Genomic DNA, 13,979 nt, shown 5'->3' with positions numbered 1-13,979 from the left:
TCCTGTGTCCTCTGATCTCTTTTTACATCCAACACCATTCATGTCCAGGCAGTCTGTGAGGGACTGTATTAGGGCATTTAATATAATGACTTTTCAATGTACATGTATTACCTACCCAGATAGCTATTTCTAAGGATGTGCTTTTTTCTAGTACGCTGGAAAATTCTGGCTGCAGCGACTTACTGCTCCGGGAGTCTTCTGTTCTGAGTGGCTCTGATCGCTGTCTATTTTAAAGAGCTGTGTGGCTCTGTGACCTGTCTCTCCTTGTGGTGCTGGGAAACTTTGTATCTCCTTCTGGCTTTTGTTAGCAAAGAACAGTTGATGGGCAGAGTACAAGTGGAAGGCAGCTCCTCCCTGCATAGCTGGCCCTGGCTCTGTGACATTTCCAGAGTACAAGTGGAAGGCAGCTCCTCCCTGCATAGCTGGCCCTGGCTCTGTGACATTTCCAGAGTACAAGTGGAAGGCAGCTCCTCCCTGCATAGCTGGCCCTGGCTCTGTGACATTTCCACGTGCCTTTATCAAATACCTTCTCGTCTGCAGCCACTTAACTGTTTTCTGCCCAGTGTCCATTAGACTGTACTTGTTTCCAGAGCTGGCAAGCAAATAGCTGTGAAGCTTCTGGGTTGACTGCTCATTAATTGATCCGTCCTAAGCAGTGTTGTATAGCGGTCAAGAGCATTGGCTGTGGATCAGACCCATGGGCCTGCCACTGTCTGACCTTGAACTAGTTCTTCAAGCTCTCGCTGCCTCGGATTTCTTGTATAAAATGGAGCTGGTGGTATCACTTACTTCACAAGGTTGTTGAGAGTATTGGATTAGTTAATTCGTATAAAGCACCAAGGCCAGTGCCTGACACACAGTCAGCACTCAGTAAATATTAGTCATTTGTTATTTACCTTCTCAGCAAACATGTGTTGATTGTGAAGTATGTGTGAGACCTTATTTGTCAGCTCAGTAGCAGGGATAAGTCAGTCATCAGCTGAAGATGGAAAGCAGGCGAGGATGGCCACCTGGCCTGAGGAGAGAACCCCAGAAGCAGATTCTGCTCAATTTTTTGATTGGTTTCAGGCCAGCCCAGCAGTGTCCTTAGCCATCCCCTGACCCACCGCCCGTGGTGGACAGCACGTGGCCCTGTGTTGCTGACCTTAGCCGTTTGTTGAACTGCTTCTGTCGATGCAAAGTAGAGGCTTACACACTTAGTGGACCCCTTTTGAACATAACTTTAGGATTTAATGTGGGTCTTGAATTGAAAACACTTTTGGAGGAAAAGAAAACCTTTTTATATGAATATTTAGGGTTCCAGTTCCTGTAGGCATTCAGTAAATGTTTGGTCAGTGTGTGAATGAGCAAGTTAACTGGCTTCTCGACTGTGTATGTCATTTCATGTCATATCTTTCTAAAACTCTCGTTCCATTTATTTATTCAACACATGTTTATTGAACACTCACTACATATCAGGCACTCTTCTAAGTGCTGGGGATGTAACAGTGAACAAAACAGACAGGCAGCCCCATTTGAAGCTGTATTCACTGGAAGGCGCTCGATTGCTCTTCTCTGCGTGTTGGTGCCAATTCCATGCTAATGGCCACTCTGCCCACTCCTTGCGTTTCAAGGCCGAGAAGGACTCTGCCAGCGCGGACCCTTACCTCTGCCTCTCGGACTTCATCGCCCCTCTGCACTCGGGCGTCCCCGACTACCTGGGTCTGTTCGCCGTCGCCTGCTTCGGGGTGGAGGAGCTGAGCAAGGCCTACGAGGAAGAGTGTGACGACTACAGCAGCATCATGGTCAAGGCGCTGGGCGACCGGCTGGCCGAGGTAGAGCCGCGGTGCCCTGAGGCCAGAGTGCGTGCGCACGTGTGCGTGTGTGTGTGTGTGTGTGTGTGTGTGTTTGGCTCTAACAGCACACATACTCTTAAATCCTGTATTTTCGAGTCACTCTCACGCCTCATCTTTGGGCACAGAGTAGGCTTCAGCGACGCTGTAGTTGGAGTGGCCCGTGGAGCCTTGACTTCATTGTCTTGGTTCTGGTGTCGCCCTGTGCTTGTGATTTGATGTTTTCCAGAGGAGCCTGCAAAAAGCCAAACAGGTTCTGTTTCAGAGCTTCTCGTTCTGATGTTGGGCTCCCCTGTAGATCCCTCATCTTCCTCTGTGGGGTGGGGCAGCCTAAGCTGTGGGAGCCGCTCCCCTCTTCCCGAGGCTCACAGCAGAGCCGCTGGCTGCTGTCATGGTCCCCGCTCCTCCTTCTGGCCACCATAAGCTGTAGCCTGAGCGTCAGGGAAAGGGCTGAAGGGCCTTGGATCCTCGGGTCATTGAATATGATCCTTGAGAGCCCGGGCTGAGGCCAGAACCGAGCCGCAGAGCAGCTGATGACAGTACACATGAGTTGAGCCCCCGGCCCATCCCTCTCGCCGGTTCCCCCGCCTGCTGTCCGGTCAGGGAGGTGCTTTTGCGGGCGGGACGGAGGGCAGGAGGGGGGGGGGGGGAGAAGGGCTCCCGCCTCCATCTGACCGCGTGTTCCGCCCCAGGCCTTTGCCGAGGAGCTGCACGCACGGGTCCGCAGGGAGCTGTGGGGCTACTGCGGCGACGAGCAGCTGGCCGTGGCCGACCTGCGGAGGCTGCGCTACGAGGGCATCCGGCCAGCGCCCGGCTACCCCAGCCAGCCCGACCACACCGAGAAGCTGACCATGTGGAGGCTGGCGGACGTGGAGCGGCACACAGGTCAGCGCCGGGCAGGCGCGCATCCTGCCTCGTGTTACACGCACGGTAGCGAAGGGGAGGCGCGTGGGGGGAGCAGGTGGAAGCCGCGGAGAGGCTTACAGTGAGACCCCTGACCCCACCCTTCCTCACCTCCAGCAGTGTGCTCTAGTCCTTCACCTCCATGTTGTTATTATTTTCTTTTTCTTTTTTTTTTTTTTTAATTAATTTATTTATTTATGGCTGTGTTGGGTCCTCGCCTCTGCGCGAGGGCCCTCTCCAGCTGCGGCAAGGGGGGGGCCACTCCTCATCACGGTGCGCGGGCCTCCCACCACCGCGGCCTCTCTTGTTGCGGAGCACAGGCTCCAGACGCGCAGGCTCAGTTAATTGTGGCTCACGGGCCCAGTTGCTCCGCGGCACGTGGGATCCTCCCAGACCAGGGCTCGAACCCGTGTCCCCTGCATTGGCAGGCAGACTCTCAACCACTGCGCCACCAGGGAAGCCCCAATATTATTATTATTTTAACAGGAGGAAAAGAAACTCATTTTAGTTCGTGCACGTGGAGGCCCCGTAGCATTATTATTGAGTAGTGGTCTTTCATCACCATTTTCAGGTTTATCAGTTTTCATTATTTTCTCTTCACCTACAATAGATGGGAGCTTAGCTGACTCACACCAGCCGGTACATCCCCTGCCCCATTTTCCTGTTACACGTGTGTTACTGTTTTCAGTCTCTCCACTAGTGAGTGACCTTTGTAACCTTTAGTAACGTATTTCACGTGGCTCTCTCCTTCCACCACTTCTAGGAGTGTCTCTGGACCCTCGTCTCACAGAATTCCCACCCTTCCCTTCCGCTCCCTCTCTCTTTACTTCTACACCACTGCGAACACAGTGCACTGTTTCCAGTGGAGTTCGTCAAAAGCGTGCCATCCACGCCGAAGACGTTAAAGGAATGTAGATGGACATGAATTGCTGTGAGGCTCTTTGAATCTGGGCTGGCAGGGATGGCACCGGCTCCAGGAGACACGAGACGGGGCCTTGGGACCCGTTTCTGTTGTAAGCCTGCTGGGCGATCTTTGGCAAAGCACCGAGCCTTTACGTCGCTCCGTTGCCTTGTCCAGAAAGTGAATGGCGTAGACTAGATAGCCTCGGTGTGGGCTCATCCTCAATGGGGCCTGGCTGGCTGTCATTCCCCTAGTGGCCTTGACCTCACAGGTGCGCTTGGAGGTCCAGGTGGTGTCCCCATCTGCACGGTTGGAGTCCTTGTCGAGAAGGCCCTGGCGTAGCCTCCGTGGCTGATCTTGGAGGGCAGGGATAAGAATGTAGAGAGTCTTTTCCAGGCCTCTCCCCCCAGGTTAGAGGAGAGCTGCACATCCTGAATTTGTTCATCCCCTCGGCAGGAATTTGCTAGACGAGTCTGCTCACATCTTTCACTCTGTGTCATGTGTCCACCTGGAAGGCACACGCTCACTCTCATTCACTTGCAAACAAGAATTTACTGGGAGCCTACCACTTGGCAGGCCTGTCTCAGCACTGAATAAACGAGCGTTTCTCCCCATGCTGCTCTCCCCAGGCATTAGGTTAACGGAATCGCTGGCCATGGCACCTGCTTCAGCAGTATCCGGCCTTTACTTCTCCAATTTGAGGTCCAGATATTTTGCCGTGGGGAAAATTTCCAAGGATCAGGTAGGTTAGCTGTTTCATTGTGTGTGGCATCCCTAGATGCCTGTCTTGTTTCGAATGGAGCTGTTAAACCTGTTTTATTTTACATGTGAGTGAGAGTAAAATGAGAGGGAAAGGATGAAGAAATGTACTCCAGTTTATGTCTTGATTTGATTTCAGCCCGCTGCCCCATTTCTCGCCCTGCCGTTTACACAGAGACCAACCCTCCCACACCCCTGCCACACACACACCCCAGCCAGGCTCTCAGCCTGAGGTAGTTACGACATGTTGTTTTTCTGCCCAGAAAATAAGGCACCTCGATGAATAGATAAAATATCTGTCTCCATTTAACTCAGTGGATTACTATTAAGGCAAAAGACATAAAACGTACTTAATGTATCTTGGCAAATGCTGCGGAAACTTGAGTTCAAAAAGTCTTATCATTTTGGTTTAATAAACTGCTTTTAATCTTTTGCAGATTGAGGATTATGCTTTGAGGAAGAACATGTCTGTGCCCGAGGTTGAGAAATGGCTGGGACCCATTCTGGGATATGATACAGACTAACTTTTTTTTTTTTTTAAACCTTGTCTATACTGGTTTCCTCAAGGAAACACAGTCAAAAGTGCCTTAATAATAACAGCGCAGCGGCCGCGAGCCCATCTGCCTCTGGTTGACCTTTGTGCCGCTCCAGGTTGTGGACGTTTGGTGGGACCTTGTGGACGAACAGCGTGTTCCTACAGTTCTTGGAAAACAAGCGGCTGTTTTCCAGGGGACTTTGAATGAAGAGCAGTGAGCAAGACTCCGGGGGTGTCCCCGGTCCCTCGGGGACTAGGACAAGCCGGAGGTGGAGGTCTTTTGCAAGTCAACTTGCTTTTTTCATTTTTACCGCAGACCTAGGAGGCCATTTCTTTCTTTTTTTTTCTTTCTTTCTTTCTTATTTCTCAGAGAAAAGCCTGAAAGTCAGTTGAATAGGGGGATGTGACCCTGTGGCAGAGTGACGCTGTGAGCAACGGGGCATTTTAATCTGAGTGGTGAGAGCAGTTACTCCGACAGGGGAGAAGCTCTGCTCTCCCGAGACCTCTCTCTCCCGAGACCTCCTTTTCTGAAGCCTCGATTAGACGCCTGCAGAAGTCCCTGCGGCCGGAGGCACGCTCTCCCCCTCCGGCTTATCAGAGGTACTTAGGCTGCTGCCGGCCCTGGCAGGTCGGATACAGTCACGTTCTCCAAGCATTTTGTCCTCTCGTGATCTCATATTCCCGCACCCTGAGGGGGGAGAAAGGAGGTGGGCAGAGAGAGTGGCCGCTGAGGGTGGTTAACAGCCTCGGGTTGTTTTGCAGAACTGAGCAGGCCGTCGGCTCAGCCGCGGGTCCCTGCAGCGTGGATAGGTGAGCAGCACCACTCCACTCAGCGCTTCCTTTTCTGCGCTGCCCCAGCTCCAGGCTCGCACGATGTGGGAACAGCGCGTGGACTTGTTTGTGGTCATCGCGGGGAGATGGTTTAGAACCAGGGCTTTGAAGTCAGACACACCCAGATTCGCGTTTCGGGTTTGCCGCGTCCTTGCCGTGCGACTGAAGTATCAGCACGATTTTCTCATCTGTGAAATGGAGACAGCGAGACTAGCTCCTCTCTCACAGGCCTGAGGTGTGGGTTAAAGGAGACGATGCACGTAGGCAGGGACATGGGCTGCGGCACACAGTGAGAGCTTGATAGACGGCAGCTTCTGTAAAGCTCTCTAGGGGGTCCCCGAGCTCAGCACAGGGTAGGTGCTCATGGAAAGGGAATAAGAGATTAATGGAGGTGAAAAGATACTGGGGAAATGCATATGGGAACGACCGCGTTGAATATACTAGGTACCGTTTCTGGGATTAGAGCCCCATTGAACACAGTGACTGGAGAGAGAAGCTACTATCTATGTCATTGGCACCATCAGCCCTCATTTTCTGTGAGACAGTGCCCCCTCCCCTCGTGATGTAAGCTGGCCTTGCCCCAAAGTAGTTATATCAAATATGCACTCAGGTACATTCAGGTGAAAGAGGAAAAAAACCTTAGCAAACGATAATCCTGCATAACTGTAGCATATACATGTTTACCTGCAGAGTAACATGCCTTCTTAGGCATCACTTGCCCTTAAAGTGAAGAGAATTATATGCTTTCTTTAGGTCCATTTAATCTGTGCTAGATTGAGACTGGGACTCATTTTCCCCGAGATGCTCAGGTGGAGGACTTATTTTCTCTTCCATAGCAGGTATGTTATTCTAGGTGTTGGCACATCCTTCTTTAAGAAAGAATAACCCCCTCCAAATATTTTAATGTATTTTATCCGAATTACAGTTGCTAAGAGTCTCCCAGTTTCATTAAGTATGTACCATATCTTTTCTCAACTAGTTATGTGACGGAATGGCTTCCTTAAATGTATTGTTGATCTAATCCCATGATGGATGCCTTTTATCTAAAGAGAAAAACAATTTGTGCACGTGCGAGTGCCTATATGTTCATTAAAGAATATAGAATATAGCTTGAAAACCCCTACCTTAGTTTATGTCAGGTGACCTCAAAGGCAGGAAGGTGACCATTCTGCAGCCGGGGTCTTTTCTGTGTCTCTGCCGGTACGTCCAGAACCTCTCCTTGTCATCGACGTCCGTGGCTCTCACATCCACTCACTCACTCTCATCATTTCCATTAGGGATCCCATATTTATTTTTTCCCTCTAAAGAAGCACTTTAGAGGGACCTTCCGCACTCTGCTGCCCACTCTGCTGTCTGTACCTTGGAGGCTGGTGTATGGGATGGTGGTTGAGGTCAGATCCTACAGCGCCCTGTTTCTCATCTGAGATATTCTGCCATCAGCCTCCCTCTATTCACAGCTGAGCTCATTTAGAGAAGAGTCTGCCCTCTTTCCATTTCTCTCAGGCTTGTCCTCGACAAATATCCGAGTGTCTACTCTGTGCCAACCACCTTCTCCTCCCATTCTCTCTTTAACTCAGTGAAGTTAGTTTTTTTTGTTGTTGTTGTTTGTTTGTTTTACCCATCTCTTCTGTCATTAATGACCTCTTAATTGTTAGATACCGTGGCCTTTCCAGTGATCTTTCTTCTCTGGGTTTGGGCAATACTGACCACTTCTCCAAAAATCTCCTTTCCCTGGTTCCCCCTTGACTTCACTCTTCTGATTTACCTTCCATGTTTCTTGTAATTTCTTAGCTACTTTCATAGTTTTCTCTTCCTCTGCCCATTTAAAGCCTGGTCCTCATGAGCCTGTCACTAGTTACCTTCTTAGTCATACAGTTTCAGTGGGCAATCTATCCAGACTCCTCTGTGCTGAAGCGCACATAGCACACCAAAGACTCAATGTGTCTCAAACCAATATCATCTTACTCTTCTCGAATTCTCAGTGTACTCAGCGAGAAACCTCAAACCCACCCCATCTTTTTCTTGGACTCTTGCAGCTATCTAAAAACCTTGCACATGAAAGACACGCTTGTCCTCCTTTTAGTTGAGAAGGTAAAAGACATGTTTGAGGCAGGCAGTGTTTAGGTTAAGTCTTGATTGAGGATTTGAAGGATAAAGGTGAAGAAGTAAGGTAGAAACAAATGAAGAACTACAGTATCTTTGTTCATGAAGGTTGTAAGGGTATCAAACCTCCCAAAAATCATCTACAGATTCAATGCCATTTCCAGCAGAAATTCCAACAGAGGTTTTGTTGGACGTGACAGGCAGATATCTAAACGTCTGTGGAATAGCAAAGGACTAAGACGGCTGGATGCTTCTGACTATAATGAGGAGGTTGAGGGGACCTTTTACAAGACAGTAAGTTTTATTACAGAGTTTGTGTTGTATGTGGTGCAGAGGTAGGCGCTCTGAGCAGTGCAACGAGCTCAGGAGCCTGAGAAATAGCCCAGGCGTATGTGCTGCCCTTTGAGGTGTGATGAGGTGGCATGGCAGGTCAGTGGGGGCAGGAAGGGTGGCTCCATAAGTAGTGCTAGAACAACGGTTATCCTTGTGGAAAACCATGAAATGGATTTCTGCCTCACACCTCACCGAGCAGTCAATTCCAAATGCATTAAGGTCTTGATGACGAAAAGCAAGTACTTAAATGTTTGCATGGAAAAAAACCTTAGGGCCGCTCTTGAGACATATGCTAATCATAAAAGAAAAGATGATTCAATCAAATATATTAAAACTAGCACTTAAGTTAAGCTAACAAACAATTTAGTGTAGTGGAAAGACAAAGCAAGACTTGACATTTACGATACAGTTAACTGGCAAAGGAGTAGTAAGCAGAATATATAGAGAATTCCTATTTTTTAAAAAAACAGAAAAATAGCCTTCCTCTTCCAGGGACGGTATCTAGAGGCATTCAGGATGGTCCAGCGTTTGACATACCATCGTAGGCTGTCCTACAATAAGCCTCTAACAAAACCAGCCTGTCCCGAACCCCTGGTAATAGAATTATTTACCTTTATACCAAGAAGGTTAGGAAGGCACCAAAATCCGCCTGTGGCATGTGCTCAGGCTGACTTCTAGGAGTTCGCACTGTGAGACTTTAAGTTCTTGTGAGGTCGTCTAAAACAAAAAAACATGTCAGCCGGGCCTATGGTGGTTCCATGTGTGTTAAATGTGTCCGTGACAGGATCGAACACACTTTCCTTATTGAGGAGCAGAAAATTGTTGTGAAAGTGTTGAAAGTACAAGCACAGAGTCAGAAAGCTTTATTTAGCTTTTGTATTTAAAAGTGAACCCTTTTTGAGTAATAAGAAAAAATCAGACAGCACAAAAAAAAAAAGAAAAGAAAAATAGAAGAAACTTGAAAAGACATTTCACAAGAAGAGGAAATACATAGGGCTTATAAATGAGTAGAAACCTTGGAGATATGAATTAAGACCACAATGAGCTTGCAATTTATATAGATAAGATTTGTAAAATTAAGGAGTCTGACAGCACCAGGTGCTAAATGTGAGCTCATCATTGTGTGGATGTGTAGACAGGCACCTCTGCTTTAGGAAACAACTACACCTCACAGAGTTGAACATTTGCATACTTTAGGGTCTAGCTTATGACTCCACCTCCCAGTTGTGTATCCAGTAAACTCTTGCATTTGTGTACCAGCAGGTGTGTACAAAAATGTTTATAGTAACATCTTCATAATAGTTAATAACTGGAAAAACTGAAATGCCATTCTGTCTACAAGAGAATGTTTAAGTAAATTAGGTATATTCACACTAAGGGATATTATTCTGTAGTGACAAGAGGTGAACTACAGCTGTACCTGACAATAAGAATGAATCTCAGAAAATATTAAGGAAAAAAAGCAAGTCCCAGGGTATGGTTGAGACTATTTTTATTGAGCTCAAAACCAAGCAAAACCAAAGAGTACATTGTCTAAGCATAGATAAATGGAAAAACTATACTGTAAGAAACAAAACAAAACAATGATAAGCCAAAATTTAGCCTACTGCTTACCTCTGAGAGGGAAACAGAGGGAGCGGATAACAGAGGGACACATGGGTAGTTGCTAGTTATTAGTAATGTTCTCTCGTTCTTGGGTTGTATGGTAGGTTTATGGTTTATTATATTATGCTTTATAACTCATGTATATCGTAGAATTCTGTATGTATTAAATATGTTGTACGTAATGTATTAAACATAAAAATAATAAAGGAAAAAGGGAATAATAAGCCAAAATCTGGGATGGTGACTTTGTAGATAATGTTCTGTGTGTGTCAAATGTAGTTTTTAAAGAAAGGAAGGACAGAGTGCACAGCAATGCAGAGGTGGGGACTGAGAGTGGAGCATCTGTGCCGTGTCCAGCCAGAGCTAAGCGTGGCTCCAGATACCGGGCTTTGGAGGATGATGGCTGCTGGCACCGTTGGCGCAGGCAGGGAATGTAGGCGGGGAGGAGAAAGGAGCTCTGGACAAGTTTCCTGTGGCTGAATACCGGCAGTTGGACGCCTGCCTTTGGGATTTTGGAAGAATGGCGTTAGCACTGGGAGACTTCCACGTGGAGGTGGAGGTGCAGACGGGATCGCATCTGGAGAATCTGAAGAAAGGATGGAACTTGATTCTAGGACCAGGGACCGGGGAGGTGGGGAAGCCAAGGAAGGAGCTGCCGTGTGGGGTAAAGGAGACCGGTAGAGGGGGCCACGTCAGGCAAAGCAAAGGAAGAGAGAGTTGAAGGCCTGGCCATGGAGCCTGGTGCTGCCGAGAGCTCTGGGAACGGGACCCCTCTCACAGGTGACCCTCACTAGAGCAGTTTCAGGGGCGTTTTGGGGACTAGCTGTGCTGGGTTGAAGACAGGAGGAGGAGAGGCAGGTTACTTGGTTATCTTAAGAGGGTGGATGGGAAGGTAGAATTGAGTGGTTATTTATTTAGTTTTTATAAGTATTTATTTATTTATTTTTGGCTGCATTGGATCTTCGTTGCTTGGAGTGGGCTTTCCCTAGTTGCGGCGAACGGGCTACTCATTGCGGTGGCTTCTCCTGTTGCGGAGCATGGGTTCTAGGTGCACGGGCTTCAGTAATTGTGGCACGCGGGCTCAGTAGTTGTGGCTCGTGGACTCTAGAGCGCAGGCTCGGTAGTTGTGGCGCACGGGCTTAGTTGCTCCGCAGCATGTGGGATCTTCCCAGACCAGGGCTTGAACCCGTGTCCCCTGAACTGGCAGGTGGATTCTTAACCACTGCACCACCAGGGAAGTCCCAGTGTTTATTTTAAGATAAGAAAAAGGCTTTTATGCTGAGGGGTGAGTACCAGGTAAAATTTTTTTTTAATATCTTTTAATCTGACTTCCAGACAGACTAGACTTCCGTCAACCAATTACCAACATTTTAAACCTGGGAGTTGTCCCGAAACCTGACCTCTTTTTTTCTTAATAAATTTATTTTATTTTATTTATTTATTTTTGGCTGTGTTGAGTTTTCATTGCTCTGCATGGGCTTTCTCTAGTTGCGGCGAGCGGGGGCTACTCTTCGTTGCGGTGTGTGGGCTTCTCATTGCTGTGGCTTCTCTTGTTGCAGAGCACGGGCTCTAGGCGCGCGGGCTTCAGTAGTTGTGGCTCGTGGGCTCTAGAGCACAGGCTCAGTAGTTGTGGCACACAGGCTTAGTTGCTCCATGGCATGTGAGATCTTCCTGGACCAGGGCTCGAACCCATGTCCCCTGCATTGGCAAGCAGATTCTTAACCACTGCACCACCAGGGAAGTCCCTTTTTAAAAATTTATTTATTATATTTTATTTTTGGTTGTGTTGGGTCTTCGTTGCTGCACACAGGCTTTCACTAGTTGCAGCGAGCATGGGCTACTCTTGGTTGCGGTGCGCGGGCTTCTCATTGCGGTGGCTTCTCTTGTTGTGGAGCACGGGCTCTAGGCGCGCGGGCTTCAGTAGTTGTGGCTCACGGGCTCTAGAACACAGGCTCAGTAGTTGTGGCGCACGGGCTTTGTTGCTCTGCAGCATGTGGGATCTTCCTGGACCAGGGCTCGAACCCGTGTCCCCTGCATTGGCAGGCGGATTCTTAACCACAGCGCCACCAGGGAAGTCCCAGAAACCCACCCATTGTTTTCAAACTTCATATCCAATTTGTTCTCACACCCAGATAGTTTTACCCACTAAATACCCCTGCCTGGCTTAGGGTCTCATCATTTCTCCTCTGCCACAGTCTCTGGGTTAGTTTCCCAGCCTCCTACAGCTGTAAGAGTGAGCTCTCTGATCCTTTAAGCCCACTCCAATCCTTCTACCTAAACAGGCCCCCCGTCCCCCCATTGCCTCGCATATACCCGAAGTCCTCAGACGTGTGCAAAGCTCTCCACGTTCTGACCCTGCTCCACACGCTCCAGCAGCCCTAAAATGCTGCAGTTTCCCCACATGTCCTGACGGAGGTGTCTGCTTGCATTGTCCCCTCCACCTGAAATTACCTCACCCCAACTCCACCCTCGGGCTTCAGGAAAGATTCCCAATCCTCCCCTCCCCTCCCCTACCCCCCCTCAGGGCTAAGTGAAGTGACACCTCATCCTACCTCCTTAATAGCATCATGCATATTTCACAGTGCTCTGTGGTAGCAATAATCTATCTCCCCATTAGACTGTGATCCTGAAGGGTAGGTTTGGAACCTTGTTCATCTTTGTCGTGTCTAAAATAGCACTTGGTTCATGATAGGTGCTCAGTAAAGGTTGGCTTGAATGAGTTGATGAGCAGATGCTTTCCTGGGAACAGTGGTTTGTAAGGAGAGCAGACTGAGAGCTCCATGAGGGCAAGGGCCATGCCTCTCTGACTGGGCTCAGAGTCCCCAGAGCCCAACTCAGCCCCTGCCATGTAGTTCGGTACATGGGTTTTTAAGTGAGCAGAGGGGAAGCCATGATGTTTTTCTCTTGCTCAGAGAAAGAGACCGGGGCATCAAAGCCCTAGCACCCTCCACACCCATCTTCACAATTTTTTTTTTCCTGCCCATGAAGACAACGCACTGGCAGCCCTGCAGAAAAACCACCTCACTACAATAGCTTATCAATGGCTTACTTGGTATTGATCAGCTCTATGTATTGTCAGATTACAGAAGAGAGAGTATATCATGATTCTATGTGTGTGTGTGTGTGTGTGTGTGTTAAGGAAATACATGCAGTGAAAATGTCTACAAAGATACACAAAATATCTTTTTTTTTAAATTTAATTAATTAATTAATTAATTAATTAATTTTTGGCTGCGTTGGGTCTACTTTACGTTGCTGTGTGCTGGCTTTCTCTAGTTGCAGCGAGCAGGGGCTACTCTTCGTTGTGGTGCGCGGGTTTCTCATTGTGGTGGCCTCTCTTGTTGCAGAGCACGGGCTCTAGGCTTCAGTAGTTGTGGCACGTGGGCTCAGTAGCTGTGGCTCGTGGGCTCTAGAGCGCAGGCTCAGTAGTTGTGGCGCATGGGCTTAGTTGCTTCTTGGCATGTGGGATCTTCCCAGACCAGGGCTCGAACCAGTGTCCCCTGCATTGGCAGGCGGATTCTTAACCACTGCACCACCAGGGAAGCCCCACAAAATGTCTTAAGTGGTTCCCTCTGGGCAATAGGACTGGGGGACCAGGGGTGAGGGCCTCATGGTTTGGATATTTCTCACTCTTTCTGCACTGTTTTGAATTTTTACAACAAAGATATAAATATTACTGTACTTTAAAAAAGGTTAGCTTGGCAACAAATCCAACTTGAAATAGATGCTGTTTTGAATAATCTGAGTGAAAAGTTAGCACTTAAGTGAACTAACTCCTAAACTCGGTCATATTTCTCAACACTTGGAATAGCTAATTCCATTTACGTTCTCCCTTCTTCAAATATAATTTTCAAAGATATCTTTTGCCTCCTCCCTTGCTTTTAAGTATTATTATAGCCTTTTGGAGACTCATAAAACAAGCAATCTCTGGAATTGTTGTCTAGGAAAGGATCTTGGATTAAATGATTTTTGAGAACCTTGAGAGCAGATATGCCATGAAATGGAAGAAACAAAAACCAGACAGACTCATGAATGATGTTTATCACAGTCTTTGCCTTCCATAACGCAAATACATATGGCAACCTATAGAGTATGAAGCTTGCAGAAGCTGAGAAAAGAACTTTGAACTTTTCACAGTTCTGTTTGTTCTTTCACCCAGAGAGAAACCAGAATAGAG

General features: G+C 48.0%; 1 protein-coding gene and 1 pseudogene across 4 annotated transcripts in view; both read left to right on the top strand.

Moving 5' to 3' along the window:
- The window catches only part of MTR (5-methyltetrahydrofolate-homocysteine methyltransferase), a 123,908-nt gene that overhangs the window by 108,952 nt on the left and 977 nt on the right, over window positions 1–13,979 (top strand). For 2 of the 4 annotated variants that reach the window (XM_036828220.1, XM_036828221.1), the window contains 4 exons: window positions 1,614–1,814; window positions 2,525–2,717; window positions 4,266–4,378; window positions 4,833–9,169. In XM_036828220.1, the coding sequence (XP_036684115.1) occupies window positions 1,614–1,814; window positions 2,525–2,717; window positions 4,266–4,378; window positions 4,833–4,919 (594 nt within the window). In that variant the 3' untranslated portion in view covers window positions 4,920–9,169. Of the gene's footprint in view, window positions 1–1,613; window positions 1,815–2,524; window positions 2,718–4,265; window positions 4,379–4,832; window positions 9,170–13,979 lie in introns of those variants that run through there. The other 2 variants (XR_005016783.1, XR_005016782.1) reach the window with 2 other exon arrangements.
- LOC118882488 lies at window positions 8,687–9,169 on the top strand (annotated as a pseudogene).

Source organism: Balaenoptera musculus, chromosome 16 (genome assembly GCF_009873245.2).
Source record: "Balaenoptera musculus isolate JJ_BM4_2016_0621 chromosome 16, mBalMus1.pri.v3, whole genome shotgun sequence".
In the NCBI taxonomy this organism is placed as follows: domain Eukaryota; kingdom Metazoa; phylum Chordata; class Mammalia; order Artiodactyla; family Balaenopteridae; genus Balaenoptera; species Balaenoptera musculus.
This window is presented reverse-complemented; position numbering and strand designations above follow the sequence as displayed.